The sequence below is a fragment of the Pseudophryne corroboree genome, chromosome 1 (genome assembly GCF_028390025.1).
Source record: "Pseudophryne corroboree isolate aPseCor3 chromosome 1, aPseCor3.hap2, whole genome shotgun sequence".
Classification (NCBI taxonomy): Eukaryota; Metazoa; Chordata; class Amphibia; order Anura; family Myobatrachidae; genus Pseudophryne; species Pseudophryne corroboree.
The window spans coordinates 39,016,191-39,038,513 of record NC_086444.1 but is presented as its reverse complement, the minus strand read 5'-3'; the positions used below and the strand labels follow the sequence as shown (position 1 = coordinate 39,038,513).

The 22,323-nt window shown below is 43.0% G+C and overlaps 1 protein-coding gene across 5 annotated transcripts in view; it reads right to left on the bottom strand.

Moving 5' to 3' along the window:
• SLC14A1 (solute carrier family 14 member 1 (Kidd blood group)) overlaps window positions 1–22,323 on the bottom strand; it is a 77,022-nt gene that overhangs the window by 12,094 nt on the left and 42,605 nt on the right. For all 5 annotated transcript variants that reach the window (XM_063958332.1, XM_063958303.1, XM_063958313.1 and 2 more), the window contains exons 2-5: window positions 8,666–8,837; window positions 7,987–8,176; window positions 6,290–6,418; window positions 4,290–4,482 (exon numbers count right to left, since the gene is read on the bottom strand). In XM_063958332.1, the coding sequence (XP_063814402.1) occupies window positions 4,290–4,482; window positions 6,290–6,418; window positions 7,987–8,176; window positions 8,666–8,816 (663 nt within the window). In that variant the 5' untranslated portion in view covers window positions 8,817–8,837. The remainder of the gene's footprint in view (window positions 1–4,289; window positions 4,483–6,289; window positions 6,419–7,986; window positions 8,177–8,665; window positions 8,838–22,323) is intronic.

Below are 22,323 nucleotides of genomic sequence, written 5' to 3'. Positions count from 1 at the left end.
TGTGTAAGGTGCATTCCTGTGTGGCATTGTTTGTATTATGGGCATTACTAATGTGAGGCATATGTGTAAGGTGCATTACTGTGTGGCATTGTGTGTATTATGGGCATTACTAATGTGGGGCTTATGTGTAAGGTGCATTACTGTGTGGCATTGTGTGTATTATGGGCATTACTAATGTGAGGCATATGTGTAAGGTGCATTACTGTGTGGCATTGTGTGTATTATGGGCATTACTAATGTGGGGCTTATGTGTAAGGTGCATTACTGTGTGGCATTGTGTGTATTATGGGCATTACTAATGTGAGGCATATGTGTAAGGTGCATTACTGTGTGGCATTATGTGTATTATGGGCATTACTAATGTGGGGGCATATGTGTCAGGTGCATTACTGTGTGGCATTATGTGTATTATGGGCATTACTAATGTGAGGCATATGTGTAAGGTGCATTACTGTGTGGAATTATGTCTATTATGAGCATTACTAATGTGGGGCATATGTGTAAGGTGCATTACTGTGTGGAATTATGTTTATTATGGGAATTACTAATGTGGGGCATATGTGTAAGGTGCATTACTGTGTGAAATTATGTGTATTATGAGCATTAGTAATGTGGGGCATATGTGTAAAGTGCATTACTGTGTGGAATTATGTGTATTATGGGCATTACTAATGTGAGGCATATGTGTAAGGTGCATTACTGTGTGGCATTATGTGTATTATGGGCATTACTAATGTGGGCATATGTGTAAGGTGCATTACTGTGTGCCATTAAGTGTATTATGGGCATTACTATTTTGGGGCATATGTGTAAGGTGCATTACTGTGTGGGGCATTATGTGTATTATGGGCATTACTAATGTGAGGCATATGTGTAAGGTGCATTACTGTGTGGCATTGTGTGTATTATGGGCATTACTAATGTGGGGCTTATGTGTAAGGTGCATTACTGTGTGGAATTATGTGTATTATGGGCATTACTAATGTGGGGCATATGTGTAAGGTGCATTACTGTGTGGCATTGTGTGTATTATAGGAATTACTAATGTGGTTCATATGTGTAAGGTGCATTATTGTGTGGCACTGTTGTGTATTATAGGCATTACTAATGTGGGGCATATGTGTAAGGTGCATTACTGTGTGAAATTATGTGTATTATGGGCATTACTAATGTGGGGCATATGTGTAAGGTGCATTATTGTGTGGCATTATGTGTATTATGGGCATTACTAATGTGAGGCATATGTGTAAGGTGCATTACTGTGTGGCATTATGTGTATTATGGGCATTACTAATGTGGGGCATATGTGTCAGGTGCATTACTGTGTGGAATTGTGTGTATTATGGGCATTACTAATGTGGGGCATATGTGTAAGGTGCATTATTGTGTGGCATTATGTGTATTATGGGCATTACTAATGTGGGGCATATGTGTCAGGTGCATTACTGTGTGGAATTGTGTGTATTATGGGCATTGCTAATGTGGGGCATATGTGTAAGGTGCATTATTGTGTGGCATTATGTGTATTATGGGCATTACTAATGTGGGGCATATGTGTAAGGTGCATTACTGTGTGGCATTATGTGTATTATGGGCATTACTCATGTGGGGCATATGTGTAAGGTGCATTACTGTGTGGCATTGTGTGTATTATGTGCATTTCTAATGTGGGGCGTGTGTAAGGTGCATTACTGTGTGGCATTATGTGTATTATGGGCATTACTAATGTGGGGCATATGTGTAAGGTGCATTACTGTGTGGAATTATGTGTATTATGGGCATTGCTAATGTGGGGCATGTGCGTAAGGTGCATTACTGTGTGAAATTATGTGTATTTTGGGCATTACTAATGTGGGGCATATGTGTAAGGTGCATTACTGTGTGGGGCATAATGTGTATTATGGGCATTACTAATGTGAGGCATATGTGTAAGGTGCATTACTGTGTGGCATTATGTGTATTATGGGCATTACTAATGTGGGGCATATGTGTAAGGTGCATTACTGTGTGGAATTATGTGTATTATGGGCATTACTAATGTGGGCATATGTGTAAGGTGCATTACTGTGTGGCATTATGTGTATTATGGGCATTACTAATGTGGGGCATATGTGTAAGGTGCATTACTGTGTGGGGCATAATGTGTATTATGGGCATTACTAATGTGAGGCATATGTGTAAGGTGCATTACTGTGTGGCATTATGTGTATTATGGGCATTACTAATGTGGGGCATATGTGTAAGGTGCATTACTGTGTGGCATTATGTGTATTATGGGCATTACTAATGTGGGGCTTACGTGTAAGGTGCATTACTGTGTGGCATTATGTGTATTATGGGCATTACTAATGTGGGGCATATGTGTAAGGTGCATTACTGTGTGGCATTGTGTGTATTATGGGCATTACTAATGTGGGCATATGTGTAAGGTGCATTACTGTGTGGCATTATGTGTATTATGGGCATTACTAATGTGGGGCATATGTGTAAGGTGCATTACTGTGTGGAATTATGTGTATTATGGACATTACTAATGTGGGGCATATGTGTAAGGTGCATTACTGTGTGGCATTATGTGTATTATGGGCATTACTAATGTGGGGCATATGTGTAAGGTGCATTACTGTGTGGCATTGTGTGTATTATGGGCATTACTAATGTGGGGCATATGTGTAAGGTGCATTACTGTGTGGCATTGTGTGTATTATGGGCATTACTAATGTGGGGCATATGTGTAAGGTGCATTACTGTGTGGCATTGTGTGTATTATGGGCATTACTAATGTGGGCCTATGTGTAAGGTGCATTACTGTGTGGCATTATGTGTATTATGGGCATTACTAATGTGGGCATATGCGTAAGGTGCATTACTGTGTGGCATTATGCAGGGTTGGACTGGCCCACAGGGGCACAGGGTAAACCCCCGGTGGGCCCACTGCCTGAGTGTTGCTGGGTCAGATGCAGAACTAGCGGTGATGCTAGGTGGCACCAGCCAAAATATTGCCATGGGCATCAAATTAGCTAGGGCCAGCTCTGGAAAGACCCTATGTGGTACGGTTTACGTTGTGCCCTGTACTCTGTTGTAGAATCTTCTTACTGTTAATAATTCTCCATGTTATGTAATGAAATGTTACGTGTTAAAGAGACATGCATCTCCCCTGTTTTCCCTGCGTGTTGGTCCTTGAACATAGCAGCATATTCTGGAACCAGGCACAACACAACAGACACACAATAAAACTGTCAGTTAAGTGCGCAGAGTATATGGGAATAAATCAACACTGCTCCAATGGGAGGAAGAAAGAGAGCTATTAAAAAGTTTATGGTGTCTCATGAGAGGTCAGTATATCTGTTTTATCTTGTTCTTGGTTATTCACGCTGGCTGTGTGTCTGTAGCAATAACCTCCCACAACAGCAGAAACTTTCAATTTCACTTTAGCCACTAATGATTTAACCGCTGAGTTGCTTTCCAAGTCTCTTTTTCTATGAAAGATCATTGAACCGTCGGACTCATAACAGAGTTATTAAAGGACTTTTTATATGTAGTATTATTATTCTTTATATGGCGCCACATGGGTTCTGCAGCTCCGAGTTACAGAACACAAACAAAAGAGCAAAACAAGAAAACAGTGACTTACAATTCAAGACGGGATGCGTTTGGCATCGGGCCGGTTGGGTTGCCGGCAGTCATGTGACAGACACCAGAATCCCGACACAAGTGAGTATCGGGGTGGGGGTTAGGGCTTGGGCCCAAGAGGGAGGGTTTAGGTTAGGCACTGGGGTGGGGTGTTAGGGTTAGGTGTAGCCGACACCGCTGGTGGGTTAGGGTAGGGGTAAAATACTTTCCCCCGACCAGTGTCGGGATTCTTACTCATGTGACCGCCATACACAACCCTTCAAGACAGTATAGCTCAGCAGACAACACTGAAATAAGTATCAGGGTGGCAGAAAATAGGGGGATTTGTGCAGTCATTGAGAGTATTAAGACGAAGATTGGTTAAGTAAGAGACGGAAAAGCACATGGGGGAAGAGGGCCCTGCTCGTGAAAGCTTACGTCACATGCATTGAAGTAATGGTGACACATTTTACTAATCTCATATCACACACACACACACACACACACACACACACACACACACACACACACACAAAGACAGATCAGTCCATCCTGCCCTTGGACCGAATTATGGAAACTGACTGGCCCTAATACGCAGATCGGATTTTTTGGGGCCCTGTCCATAATATACTGTAGAAGAAGGTGTAAATCTAACAACTGTACAGTGCTGAACCTACCTGCGTCACCTGGACATCAGACCAGGTGATGTTGGGAACAGCATCTATAGGTCGGATATCCACAGTGGGAAAGAATATATTGTAGGGTCCGGCAGCGGATAAGTGCAGACACACGGCTATGTTAAAAGGCAGCGTGAAAACCGGCAGGTCCCATTTACTGAATATAGAAGCCAATGCACTGGACAAGACTGGGCTGGAGAATGATAATTACCAGTTAGAACCACACAGTAACAGTGGAGCAATGACAAGTCTCATTTTCACAGATCAGAGATCTATAAACATTCAGCAGATTAAAGTAACATCTGAAGGATACAGTAACAATGGGACTACTTCAATATTATACTTGTCCATTAAGTAACATCTGTTCAATATATCTCGTTCATGTTCCAATCGCTATATACTGTACTGTCTTAGACTAGATTCACATCTTATAACATTTGGGATAACACACCGAGTTTATCTGACCATGAAGATTATTAAGAGGGTGTGGCTACAGTCTTATTCACCGGGGTAAGAACTACGGTGACTTTTAAAGTACAGTAAATGAAGTCTCAAAATGGGAATGGTTTATTATATAATACATAGGGGGTCATTCCGAGTTGTTCGCTCGCAAGCTGCTTTTAGCAGCTTTGCACACGCTAAGCCGCCGCCTACTGGGAGTGAATCTTAGCTTATCAAAATTGCGAACGAAAGATTAGCAGAATTGCGAATAGACACTTCTTAGCAGTTTCTGAGTAGCTCCAGACTTACTCGGCATCTGCGATCAGTTCAGTCAGTTTCGTACCTGGTTTGACGTCACAAACACACTCAGCGTTCGCCCAGACACTCCTCCGTTTCTCCAGCCACTCCCGCGTTTTTCCCTGAAACGGTAGCGTTTTTTCACACACACCCATAAAACGGCCAGTTTCCGCCCTGAAACACCCACTTCCTGTCAATCACATTACGATCACCAGAACGAAGAAAAAACCTCGTAATGCCGTGAGTAAAATACCTAACTGCATAGCAAATTTACTTGGCGCAGTCGCACTGCGGACATTGCGCATGCGCATTAGCGACTAATCGCTCCGTTGCGGTAAAAAAATAACGAGCGAACACCTCGGAATGACCCCCATAATGTAACAAAAAAACATTTTACTTTTCAATGTATGACGATGACTTCATAGTGGTGTTTATTTTATTTATAGAAAAGGTAACGATGACAGCTGTATAGGGGGTTTATTTCTCTGCAGCAGTAAGAGGGGAGACGGGTAGGAGGTGCAATTTGGGGTTACTTGGACACCACTGTGTGTGTGTGAATTGTTTGCACTGTAAAGACTTGTAGAAATGAATACAGAGGCGAGTCACCTAGTACTCTCAGGACACTAAATCTAACAGATCATATTTGCGGAATATCCCCCTGCAGAAGCAGGAACTAAAGCGTTCTCATTTTCTTTTGGTGCCCCTGTACCGGCCCACGACTCAGGAATGATACATTCTCGCGAATAAAGATTTCTTGATGCTGCAAATTACAGAAATACAGTCAGGAATCTTTAATATCAGGGGTATACACCACAAAAATGATTAAATATGCCCCAAAGAATTGCTGCAATGTTTTGCATCACTAAAAGAGTCCACAGAGTGATAACATCCATGGGCGGATTTAGGAGTCAGGCGGCTCCTAGGTACATTATTGGTTGTCCCCCCTTCACTTCACTACCCCCTTCATTTTTGGTTGAGTGCGAATGCCTCCAGACCACCAATGCAGCCCTAACCTCACCTCACTACCACCTCCCAGACCACGATTTGCTGTCCATGGCCCAGACCCAGTCAGTTGCATAATAAAAAAAGAAGTCATAATGACAAAAAAAAAAAAAAAAAGTTGACCTGGCCTCATTAGTCTGCTGTGCTGCCCCTAGACACGTGCCTCATATGCCTACTGGGAAATTCACCACTGATAACATCATAACATTAAACAGTAATTCTATTTAAAGCAGTAAATTGTGGGAAGATGTAGAACTTACCAAGTCATTGACATGACGGCCACGGGCAGAAGCAGCCACCAGTACCAATCTCCTTTAGCAGAAAATACTGCCATGAGCAGGCCCACCAGGACTCCGTTGTAGCCATGGAGACCAGCGGCTATTGCCGATCTGTGGTTTAAGGCAACCAGGTAGTTATTGGTACAGAGGGCGTACATAATTAAGATGATGTATGCTTAGTTACCTCACAAGTCTGTGCCTACAGTTTAGTTCAGTTCTTGATTAAAACCAAGAACTTAATGAAAAACAAAAACAAACAAAAAAAAAACTGGCAAATGTTGGGAATGATGTGTGTGCAGGTGTTGATACTGCAGAGGTATACAGGCACACACTAGTGGATGGCTCACACTATGAACAGCCCAGTTACTTAACCAGTGGAGTGGTCATACTGAAGATAAAGCAGGTACTGTACAGCCGTACTCACTGTTACATGTACACTGGTGATGGATCGGAGTGTGGTTTCATACAGCGCCCCAGCCAGTGAGTGTATACGGCAAATGGGTAGCTGTGCATGGATGCTAGAACAGCTTTATGGCTGGTTATTAACCAGGTCTGTAATAGGGGCTTAGCAGGAGATGTCTGTCTCCCACAGTAATGACAAGATGGCCTCTGCACATGCTCAGTATAGATCTTGGTGGCCATCTTGGGATAGGGCATGGAGCCTCCCTGTAGAACAGGAAGGCTGGAGAATGAGCAGTAGCTCACTCCTCTTTAAACAACATATTGCAAGGTGCAAGAATTATTTTATCCTATAATCTTTTAATCATTAAAGAGTTAATGCTCCTAATCTGCAAGAACATGAATTGCCTCGTCACCTGACGCTGTGCATTTGTAGTTACTTTATAAGGATGTGCCAGAGTCATGTGTTAGGATTTGGATACTTCAATCTTTAGCAGAAGACTCTCATTATAGAAGATTTAGGGGCATATTTATAAAAAAAAAATACTTGTAGGAGATCCTTTGAAAACCTGTTTTTGGGGGTACTCGCAAATATTAAGCTTCCCTGAGATGTATCTGAGGAGGACCCCAACAGAGGTTGGCGATATCTGCTGTGGTCCCTCCATTTTTTTTCACCTCAAAAGCAGCCTTCGTAGATTTCTATGGGGGCTGCTGAAATTTCAAAATTGACCAAGCTTGGCCCAGTACCTAACATAAACCATTGTAGCCTATGGGCTGCTTTCCACACAATTTACTGGTAGCGGATTCCATCGACTCCCACCCTGGCCATGGTCACTCACAGTTGCATGGTCTGATGAATGCACGTGGGCAGTAGCGCAGCCGTCTCCCAAACCAGAAAGTAAAATGCTTACAATAGCATAGAGGTAGATGTATTAATCCTGGAGAAGTGATAAAGCAGTGAAAAGTGCAAGCTCATAACACACCAGCCAATTAGCTCCAATATGTAAATTGACAGTTAGGAGCTGATTGGCTGGTATGTTATAACCTTGCACTTATCACCGCTTTATCACTTCTCCAGGCTTAATACATCCGCCCCACTGGCTCCTAACAAATTCATAGGCTGCATGGTCAAGCGTATTACCTCAGGCCACAAAACAGCTGCGTCCAGGGTGTAAGGGACCGGTACAAATGAGTTCCCAGGACTAGCAGTCGCTCAGGTTGTCTATCCTCAATCCTTTGCTCTTCAGGTTTGATATGTAACAAAGACCTATAGGTAATACCTGTCCTGGCTGAGGAGGAGAGCGGTCAGTGTTGAAACTGCAGTCCCTAGGCAGCCTGCAAGCGCCCACCATGGATTCTGAAGGAAGAGTCCAGCAGTAATTATAAGTCCACTGATAGGATTGTTGACAAACATGACCTGGGATATTCCACGTAAAAACCAGTCAATGAACTGGAACGGGATGGGTTTATCTGCAATGGAAGAACATATTTCATGTTACCACTAACCATTACATCAATTTATGAGCGGATTAAGGGGGACATTTACTAAGCAGTGATAAAAGTGGAGAAGTGAGCCTGTGGAGAAGTTGCCCATCGCATCCAATCAGCTGCTCTGTATATGTTTATAGTATGCACATTCTAACTGTTACGTCAATGCTGATTGGTTGCCATGGGCAACTTCTCCACTTTTATCACTGCTTAGTACATGTTCCCCTAAGTCTACAGTCCCATTATTATTAGCTGAAACACAAAGACTCAGCTATGTCACAGCTGCCACCTTATTTTCTAGACTGGATCCTCATTCATATTACCAACAAAATAAACCAACATTACTGAAATAATACAAGAGCAGACAAGACAGCTTCCGCCAGTGTGCAGGTGCCCTAAGGTAGGTCAGCTAGAAATAAATGGAGTAGCATAGGTTAGATGAGTGTGATAGAAGCCCCCCCTCCCGTTTACCTTTTAACCAGTCTCCAAATTCCTTCATCTCTCCTGAAATGTAGTTGACCGCCGTACACAATATTCCAGTGCTACCGGAACACTGACCTGGAATCTCCACCGGCTTTTTCTCTCCCATTTCGCACATATTAATGGGGATTTGACTCTCCATGGTTTGTACTTTTATGTATTGCTAGGAAACAAGCAGTGGATATTGGACATTAACAACACTTAGAAAATACATACATCACAATTGCATGGCAGTCGATGACTCAGAAGCCACTGACCTACAAAGGATCAACATTTTCACAAGTGTTCTTTGAAACATTGAGGCAGATGTATTAAGCCTGGAGAAGGGATAAAGAATCACCTCCTAACTGTCAATTTACATATTGGAGCTGATTGGCTGGTGAGTTATCACCTTGCACTTATCACCGCTTTATCACTTCTCCAGGCTTAATACATCTGCCCCATTAGTCCTAGTTGTATATTTGGTTTACGGTACACGTATAGCATGCAGAATTTGGCTGTGGTTGTTCCCCAGTCCAAACAGCAGTGCCCACCCAACAGAAGGAATTCACCGGTCTCGTGCATCTGTAGAGAAGGTTCAGTAGTTTCAATTACTTGAAAGCTAGCCCTGGCCAATTTGGTGCCCAGGAAACAATTTTATCTAATGTCCCTTAATTTACGGTCAATTCAGCCACCAAGTATTGTGTACCATTGCTGGTGCCCCCGGGAGCAGTGGTGCCCCTAGGCAATCACCTATATAGCCTATACCCAGGGCTGGCCCTGAATTACTTGATCTCAATTAAGATACAGTATTACATAGAAGTTATTACATGGATATACCATCCCTTGAAATAAAGTTTATATGACTGTATATTAAGAATATCAATTATTTATAGAGCACCACACTACTTTGTAGCACAGTACAGTGCGGTGTAGCACAACATCTAACCATGGTCTCCTGACCACCAGTCACATACAGTACCTACATCCCCCATGAGCTTATCACGGATTTTATGTGGTTTGGCCCCTGTCTTTTGCATCGTTAAATTATCGGGGTTAATTGTATTCCCCCCTAAGTCAACTCACAATTATGCACTCTATTTGGTGTCAGTCCTAATATGCCAGGTATGATAGGCCCAACTGGAGTCTAATCAGATCATAAAACATCATATTAAAAATATAACTCACATACTGTATAATGCACAGGTAATTATGTCCTATCAATCCAGGCAGAGATTGCATGTTGGAGGGCTGTCTGGCCCTTTTACCACTTTACGGGAAGGGGGCGGTGCTAAGCTTCATGACCACTGTACCAAGGGGAACAAAAAATTGCAGCCTCTAAGCCATTGATGGCAGAGAATCATTGACCACTGGTGGCAAGCCATCAGTGGTCAATGAACATCCCTAGATTGTCCCTTTGCTCTCTGAAAGCAATATACCCAGTCTCTCTCTAGCATTGGTTGCTGTGGACAACCAATGAGCCTCGAGATAGCTTTTATCGAGTACATGATACAAAAAAGGTGATTGGAAGCTTTGGGCAACTTCTCCACTTACAGAAAGCACTCTTTAGGAGTTTTTTTTACATTTCCCCCCAGGAGGACCATACTCTATGAATTATACCCCTTTCTCACTGACAAATATTTCCCAGGTTATTGCACATGAATGCGCATCAATCCGGGAATTTGCTCAGTGTGAAAGGGTCCTGTAAGAATATCCCGCTATGCACGCAGTGTGAATGGGTAAGCCGGGTCAAGGCGACCCTGGCACCTGTTCTCTGCATAGGAGGAGGCGGGTCTTGGAGATGATTATTTCCAAGCACAGCCTCCGGTAGAGTCAGCGGTGACGTCACCAACCCGTCAATATGCCGGGTCGGGCCGCAAGTCTGAAGGGGTCTCAAGCCGGGTGGCACCTGGGAAGCAACCACGTACACATTCCCGGGTGCGACCCGGCTCTTGTCAGTCTGAAAGGGGTATAAGTGGTCTTGTCCATCTACTTGGGTATTGTGTCTGATCTATGAAGTCAAAATGGCAGGGTTTGGACTTGGTGCACTACTGGTCCAAGGATGCCTGCCAAGTGCTTTCAGAACCCTAGTAATGATGGCCAAAGCCTGCGCTATTGCAAGGCTCATTCTATACAACTCAGTGCCCCCGCAGTCACAGAGAAGGTCAGAGCTTTATAGCCATGGTAGCGGCAGCTGCTATGGAATATATATATATATATATTTTACTTATGGTATTTTTCAGCATATAAAAAAGCTCAAAGGCCTGTTTTATTGCTTTCCCACAATGATTAATACTCGGTGTATGATGTGTGACTCAGCAGGTTATAATGCAGCAGCAGGGTGGTACAGATCAGGCTTAGGACTTATGTGTGAGGGCAGTTCTAAGGATTGGATGTGGGAAACCAGTATATAGGCTAAGGGCTAGATGCACCATCGCTTGGAGAGTGATAAAATGGAAAGAGAAAAGGCACCAGCCAATCAGCTCCTAACTGCCATGTCACGGACCCTGTTTGAAAAATGACAGGAGCTTATTGGCTGGTAGTTTATCACTTTCCATTTTATCACTCTCCAAGCGATGATGCATCTAGCCCCCAGGCTGGATGAATCAGTGGAGATGTGGAGTTTCCCTTTATCGTCCTTTACATCTTTATTTAATCTCAAATTGATTTCCGTAGGGAGGGGAAGATTAACCCAACCTTCCGTAGAGGTCAAGTGGAGGCGTTGCCCATAGCAACCAATCTGATTCTGTCATTTTATGCTCAGTACTAAATAAACATACTCTCCAACAAGACCCATTCCATTAGGTACAAAATGCTCTGTTCCTGGTCTTCCTTGTGAGGGACAGCTCCAGAGGTGGGGCTGCATCTCAGTCCAAAATTCAAACAGGGGAGCTACACCTGCTGCTAGTGAGTCCCATCGGGCAATGTTTGGCAGTGTTTGGGGTGGCAGTTGGTGTGGTTCCCCTATTTGAGTTTTGAATTCTGCCCCAAAGCTGCAACTGCCACTGACAAGGAAGACCAGGAACAGAGCATGTTGTACCCAATGGAATGGATTATTTGGAGGATATGAAAAAATGATAGCTAGAAACTGACTGGTTTCTATGGACAACGCCTTAACTTGTGGCCTTTGGAATGTTTGATACATCTCCCCCCATGTACTGAAAAAATAAAATAAAAACATCAAACAGCCTCAAGGACTCATGACCTGAAGGCCAAGATGTAAACTTCACGGTATGCCCTACCTATGCCCCAGTTATATGGCCTACCCAGTCATGGGTGTGATATGTAGGGTTGGTACTTATGCTAGAGTACGCCGTGGTATATTGTACTAATACTGGGATGCCCTGTTACTGTGAAGTGGTTTCTACGTTTACCATATACAGCGCTGCATAACTTGTGGCTAATGATAATAGTAACCGGCAGACCTCTGCCAATGCTTGTACAGTACCTGCTGCTCCTTCAGGTCTTACAGACATGTGACATTTGAATATTAATAGTCAACAATGGATGGTCGGCAGGTGGCCACTGAGAGGGTGGCTGTATGGGCTATTCCAGTGGTTCTCAAACTCTGTCCGGGTGACCCCAAAATGAACAATTTTCGGGTCCCAAGGACCAAACTTGAGAACCACTGGTGCTATCCCAAGAAACTACCTGGTCACCATGACACAATACATAGTTTATATTTAAGGTTCTTCATCCGTAGAGAAGTGTTGGAGTACAGTAATGGCGATGGCAGGGCCCCTGGGCACACAGCCACCATGGTTGTACCACTGAGGACAGGGCGGTTTAATAAAAACAAAAAAAAAAATGTTGACTGAAATTCTCCTATTATTTTCAGATTAAGGAACAGACTGACATAAGATCAATCAGTGTCAACGGGAGGTCACGCCGTCATCGACAATGAGATGAAATATGTAACTAGCTAGAGAGCAGATCAATCATCCTTTGATTTGTGCTAGTCTGTATGTACCACGTAAGCCATCTTCTCCCTTTTGCATAGTATTCAACATTCCACAACTGAATTTACAGCCAAATACATAATACACCCCCTATAAAGCGCTCTGTACAAACTGTCGAAGTCAGAAAAATGTCTCAATGCACACTGCCATATTTGCACCGCACACTGGTCCGTGCTGCGCATGCGTATGCTCTCCCGTGGAAGCGCATACCCGCAATAGCGTGCACTCGCACGCGCAGTATGCGCATTTACGGTAGAGTTTATGTGATCGTAGCGTGCGACTCATTCGTTACAAAAGTTCACAATTAATGTCGTTTATAGATCATGTTCCCCTCAATAGTTTCTGTAAGTTTGGTTTAGATAGAATGTCCCTGAGCGGAGGAGTCCCTCTTTGTATTGCACGAAGGGTCTAACAGGAGTCATACAGCAGTATTTGGTACCCATCGGAAGAGTATTTAATTAGCAATATTCCGGTGTTGGTTTGGAGCGTATTAATCGCTCGTGCGAATAGTTATGAACATAAGAAGTTTATGTCCATTTCTATTATTTACCCATACTCAGGTATGCGGCGGGAAACCCAGTTTCCCACCCACCTGAGCCGTTTAAACTCAGCACAGCCCACCTGTATGAATCAACCTATGACCTTTGGTTACAGTACAGGGCCGAATTCCTGTGTCCAATAAACTGAAGGATTGTAGGACCAGGAGATTGCATTGTGTGTGGGGCATAAATAGGCAGGCCGACCACATCCAGCTCACTCTCTCATCAACGGTTATCTGCTGATAATCGGGAGCTGGATATCGAGGCGCAGGCGATCATACCCTTTGTGCGTAAGTTCTCTCCGTAATCATTGTCTTTCTGTGAGCCAATTCCTCTCTCTCCCTCTGTGTCTATTTCTCTCTCTCTATTTTCTCTTTTCTCTCGTAACTCCCCTAGACTAAAATAGTATTGTATTGTATTGTGTTAGGCCAGGATAGTATTGTAGTTTATCCCTTAGTTAGGTGTTTGGTTAGGAAGTCTTTGTTATATTGTAGTGTATCATTTGTACTGTGTTACTCTTTTACAAGTATACTAGATATAATACAGATAATAGGCTTTGGAACCCTAAAACAGTATCTGTGTATTTACTATAGTGTTAAGTGTTCACTTGAGCGTCGGTGACGCTCAAACAGCTTTGTAGGTAGTCAGGCTACACAAAGTTGCATTTACACCCTGTACTCACATTAAAGGTATTCTGTGTGTTTCGTCGGTATAAGGTTTAATATCAAGGTATAGTGTTGTGAGCGTCTGCATCGCTGGTGACCTCCTCGTGGTCTCGAGTGTATGCTACGCCATAGCGAATCATTCCCCTAGACATAACCAATAACGTGTCCTGTGATCGCTGGGCCGTGAGCGAACGTGACGCTTGAGCGTCTCGCCTACGGCTGAGCGATCGTTACGCAAATAGCGTACCATTACGGTATTTCTTAAGTAAACAGCGTACAGTGTTCTTAGCTTCATAAGGGTTGTTTATACGACATAGGAATTTAGCATTGTCAATTGGGGACTCGTCCGATCCTTTTCACATCTGCACTAGGTAGATCAGCAGACATTATCCCCCAGCAAAAGGGTGGGAGGTTGTCTCGCAGTTGCTGACGGGATAAGCGTCTGCTTCACTTAGGTAAAGAGTGCTGAAGGAATCCGGTAACCGGAAGTAAGAACAAAACGCTTGTCTTTTAAAAAAACTGTTTATTTGTCTTTTGTCTTGCGTACGCACGCATATATCTGCATTTCTGTTCCATTTTTCGTATATCACTATTCCTGTTTGCCAAATTTTATAGTTGATAGAAAGGGCTAAAAGGAGATTTGCTGTTATTTAATAAGTAGAGGTAATAGTTAAAGTATAGAACAACACACGGCTTGTCCGAGAGACGAGGCAGCCAGTGTGCAGTGTGGATTGCGGTAGATGATCAGGGATCGTCTACATTGATAAAATATATATTGTGTTACGGTGGATCCTTTGCATTGCGTACACGTGTCGCTAACAAAGACTAGCGTACGCAATCCGAAAGGCAGACGCACGCAGCGTACACTACGCAACGTAGCGTCTGGTTACGCCCACGTAGCTCAAGTCACGAAAAGTTGAATTAGCGCAAAGCGATAATTAGCGCAAAGGCGATAAGTAACGCACAGCGGTAAATAACGCAAGGCGATAAATAACACAAATTGATTTCAGCTTTCCAAAACTTAGTTTAAATACCTTGTTTTACTGTAGTACCTCTGGGGAGAGCTATCAGACTACGGGAAATGATTTTTCTGATCAGAAAACTATAAGAATGATATTGGGTTGAAAACGGTATGAGTGTATTGAATCCCGCTTTGTGGACTTTGTGATCTAGGTGATAATCCCGCTTTGTGGACTTTGTGATCTATGTGATAATTTGTGATCTATGTGGAATGTGATGAGCACGATCTGAGTGAAAACGTGCAACAGAGTGTGATAAAGTTTTCGTTGTATTACGCTCTGGCTGTTTTGGAGCACAGTAGGGAGACTCCAATGATCCTACCATTTATGGGCAACAAGTGTCTATAAGTGGTACGATTGGACCGCACGGTTGTATGTGTGACCAAAAACAACGGGTTATGAGGTCGTATATCCATGCGTAAATCTTGCCCTCATACGTGTTGTAGGGAGCACATGCAAGCGTGATTTGTGTCTGTGTTAAAAAGGTCCACAATGGCAGCCAAGTGCACAATACAGAGAAGTTCTGTGTTTGGTGCATTTTAGGAAGTATGGTCCCCACTCTGAGACCTTTTGTGATGAATGGACACGAATGACTGCGGGGGATAAGGCACCATTTCCCGGGATAGGTAGTTTTGACTCAGAGGTGTTGCATAATTTAAGGCAAAGGATATGTCTCATCAAATCAGCAAAGAGACGAATCAAGCATTATGATTGTTTACAAATATGGCAACAGGAGAGTGAAATGCAAAGAAATATAACTTACTTACCTAACTTTCATCTTGAGAGAGGAGAAGTGGCAATGGAGGGGATTGTGGTTGCGGAGAGAAGCACAAGGGTGAACAATAAAAATGCTCTTAGCAACAGTAGTACAGATAATAAGAATAAGTGTAATAAATGTAACAAAGATAATTGTAATACTGTTGAATGTACAACTATTAACCCATGCAAGTCGCACCCCATGTTAAACTTTCCTCAGGAACACCAACCAGAAAGTGAACCAAGAACGATGTCGGCACCTCTTTCAGAAGCCATCACACAAGACGTCCAGGTGGACACGACCCAGTCGGTAAAAACTGTAATCAAACCCCCTAATGGAGGGTCAGGTGAGGTCGTGTTCACAGGTATGTATGGTAATATACATCACGCACAAACAAATGTACCTTATATCCTAGAACCAATTCAGAATGACATTACTGGACTTAATCCTGTTAGGGTAATTGCAGTACCAAATGGGGAAACTGACTCTTCAGGAATCACTCCTGTCAGGAACATCGCCATGTACTGCCCTTTTTCCCGAACAGAATTAAGAGCAATTCTGTCTGAATTTCCTGATCCCAGGAAAGATTTAGTTGCTTGTCAAAGATACATTAGAGTGCTAGGACATACTGCAGAGCCAAGTAACAAAGATTGGAGGACAGTGCTGAGGGCATGTTTACCCCCCGATGTTGATTCATTGAAATTTATCACTGATTGTAAGCTAGATGAGGAAGTGCCACTAACAAACAAGTATAACCAAGATAATATAAAAAGAATCAATCTACAGTTGAAAGAATATTTTCCTACAGTAGCAAAGTGGAATAAAATCTATACAATAAGACAAAAAGAAGGTGAATCCGCAGAAGAGTATTTTCACCGGGCTCTGCAGGATATGGCTAGGTACACTGGTATGGATGACATTGAAACTAATGTACACCACAGAGAGGTAGCTGTGTCCGTATTAGCGAGCAACTTGAAAGACACACTAAAAATTAGGGTACAAACTTCAATACCTCATTGGAGAGGTATCTCGGTGGCGGCATTAAGAGAGTCCGCTATCGAGCATGACCGAAATATCCAAAGAACCAGGGAAGCGCAGGGAGAGCGGTTGATGACACTGAACATCCAAGCACTAGAGGATGCATCAAGTCGACCGGAACCCCAGGCCCCTAGCACATGGAGAAGGCCAAGGATTTGTTACCATTGTAGAAGAGAAGGGCATTATGCCAACAACTGTAATAACCCACATAAAGTTAGACCCCCTAGACCAAGAAATGAGCAAAGTTACAACATACACCATTATAATCAGGGATCATATAGGAAGAATTTTGGGCCACACCCATAAAATATAGTCAAGAAAGGTGATCATTAGGACTGATGGTAAGCCTGAGGTAACGATTAATAAAGTGGGAGGTCATTCACTAAAGACACAGGGATGACCAGGTGAAACGTTGTAAATGTATTTGTGAAAAATGTTTTTCTCTCCCTCTCTCTATCCCCATCTATGACGAGTATTGGTAAGAATTCACACATTGCATATCAACTTGGTCCTTGCAGAAGTCTACCAAACCCCAGCATAACCTCCGCCACAATGTATTTCTGGCCAGATACAGACAATGGAGTAATGCAGGAGCTGGTGGGGAGGGACTGCTCAAGGAGACCATTAGACACATAGATATGACAGCCTAATAAGTCTGACAATGTTTTTCTAATGCTAACAATGTTTTCTTAATGTTGACAATGTTTAAAAATGCTTTGTTTCTCTTTTCTTATTGGTGGTTATTGTCGAGTTATGTAATGTATATATGCACATGAATTGTTCTCTATCTCTTTTGTTTTTTTTTGTTGTCTCTCTCTTCCCACTCATGTTTCCATGGTTTAAAGATGGTATGTCACCCCTCAGTTGGACCTATGGTAATGCCAGATTTTTGCTCCTTAACAGAAAGATCGCTGGATGGGAAGGAATATTGCATCACCAGAATGTTCGTTTGGAAGACTGAGAGACAGCACCTTTTGAGAGGACAGCAGAACAAGAAGAACAACAAGACGAGAGAACTTATTATCGTAACAAGTTCTCTCCCCCTCAGACGGTTTTCTTATACCCCCTTTACAAACTTCTTCTTTTCTCCTCCTGTAAGATGGACTTGCCCCAAGAGACTGTGATATGGATTTTTCCGTTAACCATGATGTTGACCAGAGCAGTCTGTTTCGGTGAGAGTACCAGTGAGGTCGAGAAAGGATCCAGAAAGGTCCTGATGACTGAGACGGAGGTGTAAATTTCCAATAGCAACCCAATCACCAAGCAAAGGCGAGTACCGGGCACGATCTAACAACCATGTTATCTGTAAACATTTTCTTTGAAGGATTGTTAGTTCAAAAAGAAAAACTGTATCTGTAGGCTCTGTGACAACGGTTGAAGATGGATGCATAAAGAAATGCCAATCCAGTCTTAATATCCATATGGACCGGCATCCATTGAGTGACTATCACTCTCTAGTGGGTAACGTGTTGAACCAAACAGATTGTTGGGTATGCTCTCAAGTACCTCAGGGTCACAGCAAATCAGGGCTAGTACCATTTCCTTTAACGGTAGGGGAGGTACTTGAGCTAAAGGGTGGGAGACCGGTGGACAGGAGGTTTAATATCTCCAGCCCTCCTAGTTTGAAGCTCCACCAATACCATGTGGATAGGTCCCTCTTATGTTTTAACATCTCCAATCCTAGAAAACCGGGAAATTGGGAAGTGTCATGGAGCAACCTTACCATGACCTTTTCACACAGAGCAGATAGAATGCCTACAGATACAGAGCTCGTACGCCACATAGCCAGTAGAGGAAAATCTTTCCGGTATCGATATACCTTAGGAAATAGGATTACTAAAGGTTGGAGAGGTATCACCAGGATACTGTGCACATATCGTACAAACCGATACGTGCATTAAGCAGATGGAAGAATTAGGGTCAGGAGATTTCACCTGGAAGGTTTGTAATATGGTCATGTCCTTCTCCGTCCCTTATGTTCTCCCCGATGATGCATATTTCATATGCGGGAGAAAGGCGTACAAGTGGCTTGCCCCAAACTCTGAAGGATTGTGTTATATTGGAAAAGTATTGCCTGAAGTAATGACTGTTACACATGACAAAATGAAGGATATACACCGTGGTGCCCAAGCTCCTTATACTCACACTCACTACGAGCACCTTGTTAAAAGACAACTGTCAGAAAGGTTAGAGCATCCGGCCTCTGATCTTATCCATGAATCCACCGGGATTCAGGTTCTGGTAGCGTTAGATTTCACTCGTACCGCTCGAGGAGTGATGAATTATAAATACATTTCCGCACTCGCCAATTTGTTAGATAATATCACTGAAATGTATGATGACACGTTTAGATACACTGGAAGAGAACTTCAAGCTTACAAAACAGAACTAGTTCAGCATAGGATGGTTCTTAATTACCTTACAGCAGTAACAGGCGGATATTGTGTTACATTGGCAACACAGTACGGTATAAAGTGTTGCACGTATATCACAAATAACACCGAGGATCCGGTAGAGGTCATAGACCAAAAGATGGACGATATTCTGCAATTAAAGTGGGAATTTCGTCGGAAACACAATCTCACCCTTGCTGCTGTAGGTAATGAGCTGACTGGTTGGGTGTCATGGTTGAACCCGCGAAATTGGTTCTCCGGTTTGGGAGAGTGGGCTCAAGGAGTCATAATGGATGTTGGAAAGTTTCTCCTGTGTATCTTAGGTGTTGTTATATCTATTGGATTGATATTTAGATGCGGGCAGGCTTTGATGAGGTGTAAACAAAGTACGAAAGTGATGAGCTTGAGGAGTGAGGAAACTGTAATTAACCTGGATTTGATTTATGACCCAATGCTAGAAACCATGACGTAATGATGTAATGAGTATACGGTCCGTCTTTCACCCATTTCTATGTTTTCCTCCGAGGTACAAAGACCCACGTAGACGAAGGACCTGATGAGCCAAGGGGCCGACAACGGAAAGATGGAAAGAAGAAGAGCAGACGACCTGATATACAAGATTTTATGGACAATGCCATGGGTACCCCAGTTTCCCTAGGAACTTTAAAATCACGCTAGCCCAACATTTTTTGTAAATCCATGGACGTTGTTTGCTTTACTCACGATTTATGAGCAAAAGCACAAAGAAGAAGACTGCAATCAAACGACACCAATCAAGACCTCAATCGACGAACGTACATTAACCTGACATAGAATATCATTGCATTTTTCGTAAGTGTTCTTTATCTTCATCTCTGCAACCCTCAGGTAATAACACACATAGTCGATAGGGAATACAGGCACAGATAGCAGCAACCACATACCCCCCCAATTCATGTATCATCAACTAAAATGTGCATCCCCATTGTGTTACAACCACAGCCGAAATGAGCTCGGTAGAGTTTGACAGCCCATCCACAGACCTGTACCACAGGATAAGAAGGAATTCAAATGTATACTTCGCAATACCTCGAAGCTTGATTTACCACACGTACGGCACGATGATACATGACCCCCCCAAACATGGACTCATACACACATGCTCCTGCTTTCTCACTAGGTCATACTCTCTTCACACCTACTCCATTCTTCCTCCTTTCCCCACCATGGAAATCAATTAACCCCTGACTTACATTTTTCTCCTTAAATATTTTGTGGCAGTTATTATTGACTGCCAAAGGGTGGACTGTCGAAGTCAGAAAAATGTCTCAATGCACACTGCCATATTTGCACCGCACACTGGTCCGTGCTGCGCATGCGTATGCTCTCCCGTGGAAGCGCATACCCGCAATAGCGTGCACTCGCACGCGCAGTATGCGCATTTACGGTAGAGTTTATGTGATCGTAGCGTGCGACTCATTCGTTACAAAAGTTCACAATTAATGTCGTTTATAGATCATGTTCCCCTCAATAGTTTCTGTAAGTTTGGTTTAGATAGAATGTCCCTGAGCGGAGGAGTCCCTCTTTGTATTGCACGAAGGGTCTAACAGGAGTCATACAGCAGTATTTGGTACCCATCGGAAGAGTATTTAATTAGCAATATTCCGGTGTTGGTTTGGAGCGTATTAATCGCTCGTGCGAATAGTTATGAACATAAGAAGTTTATGTCCATTTCTATTATTTACCCATACTCAGGTATGCGGCGGGAAACCCAGTTTCCCACCCACCTGAGCCGTTTAAACTCAGCACAGCCCACCTGTATGAATCAACCTATGACCTTTGGTTACAGTACAGGGCCGAATTCCTGTGTCCAATAAACTGAAGGATTGTAGGACCAGGAGATTGCATTGTGTGTGGGGCATAAATAGGCAGGCCGACCACATCCAGCTCACTCTCTCATCAACGGTTATCTGCTGATAATCGGGAGCTGGATATCGAGGCGCAGGCGATCATACCCTTTGTGCGTAAGTTCTCTCCGTAATCATTGTCTTTCTGTGAGCCAATTCCTCTCTCTCCCTCTGTGTCTATTTCTCTCTCTCTATTTTCTCTTTTCTCTCGTAACTCCCCTAGACTAAAATAGTATTGTATTGTATTGTGTTAGGCCAGGATAGTATTGTAGTTTATCCCTTAGTTAGGTGTTTGGTTAGGAAGTCTTTGTTATATTGTAGTGTATCATTTGTACTGTGTTACTCTTTTACAAGTATACTAGATATAATACAGATAATAGGCTTTGGAACCCTAAAACAGTATCTGTGTATTTACTATAGTGTTAAGTGTTCACTTGAGCGTCGGTGACGCTCAAACAGCTTTGTAGGTAGTCAGGCTACACAAAGTTGCATTTACACCCTGTACTCACATTAAAGGTATTCTGTGTGTTTCGTCGGTATAAGGTTTAATATCAAGGTATAGTGTTGTGAGCGTCTGCATCGCTGGTGACCTCCTCGTGGTCTCGAGTGTATGCTACGCCATAGCGAATCATTCCCCTAGACATAACCAATAACGTGTCCTGTGATCGCTGGGCCGTGAGCGAACGTGACGCTTGAGCGTCTCGCCTACGGCTGAGCGATCGTTACGCAAATAGCGTACCATTACGGTATTTCTTAAGTAAACAGCGTACAGTGTTCTTAGCTTCATAAGGGTTGTTTATACGACATAGGAATTTAGCATTGTCAAAACCTTCACCGTCTTCCTGTATGCTGCAAAAAACAAAAGCCTACGGCAGAGGTTCTCAAACGCGGTCCTCAATGAACCCCAATGGATCAGGTTTAAGGTAGATCGATGGCTCAGCACAGATGGTTATATCAAGTTGAACCAAACAGACAAAGAAAGAGGGCTTGATTGCCCTTGACCGGTGCACTATTATGAGCAATATTAAAACATAACTTTTATTTGTTCTTCAATTCATAAAAACCAACGAGATATAGGATAAAAATCAGACAGATCAGTAAAAGAATGTGTTGTTTAACAACGTTCTGCGCACTGAATGCCTCTGGAATCTCTGGTAATGAAATTTGTTTCATTCCAATGAGATGTGTCCATATTCTGCGTTTGTGCTTTCTCTTATAATGTGTCACTTCTAATCTCTTTAATATAAACAAACAAGTGGATAAAGTGTGTCAGGAGAATGCAATTTATGTCTGTCGTTTCCCCAGGGTATTCCCCTGTCTTTTATCCGTACTATGACAAAGGGAACATCAGTTCAATAAACTATCTGTGTTCAAGGGCGTAGCTACCATAGGTGCAGACAGTACAGCTACTATG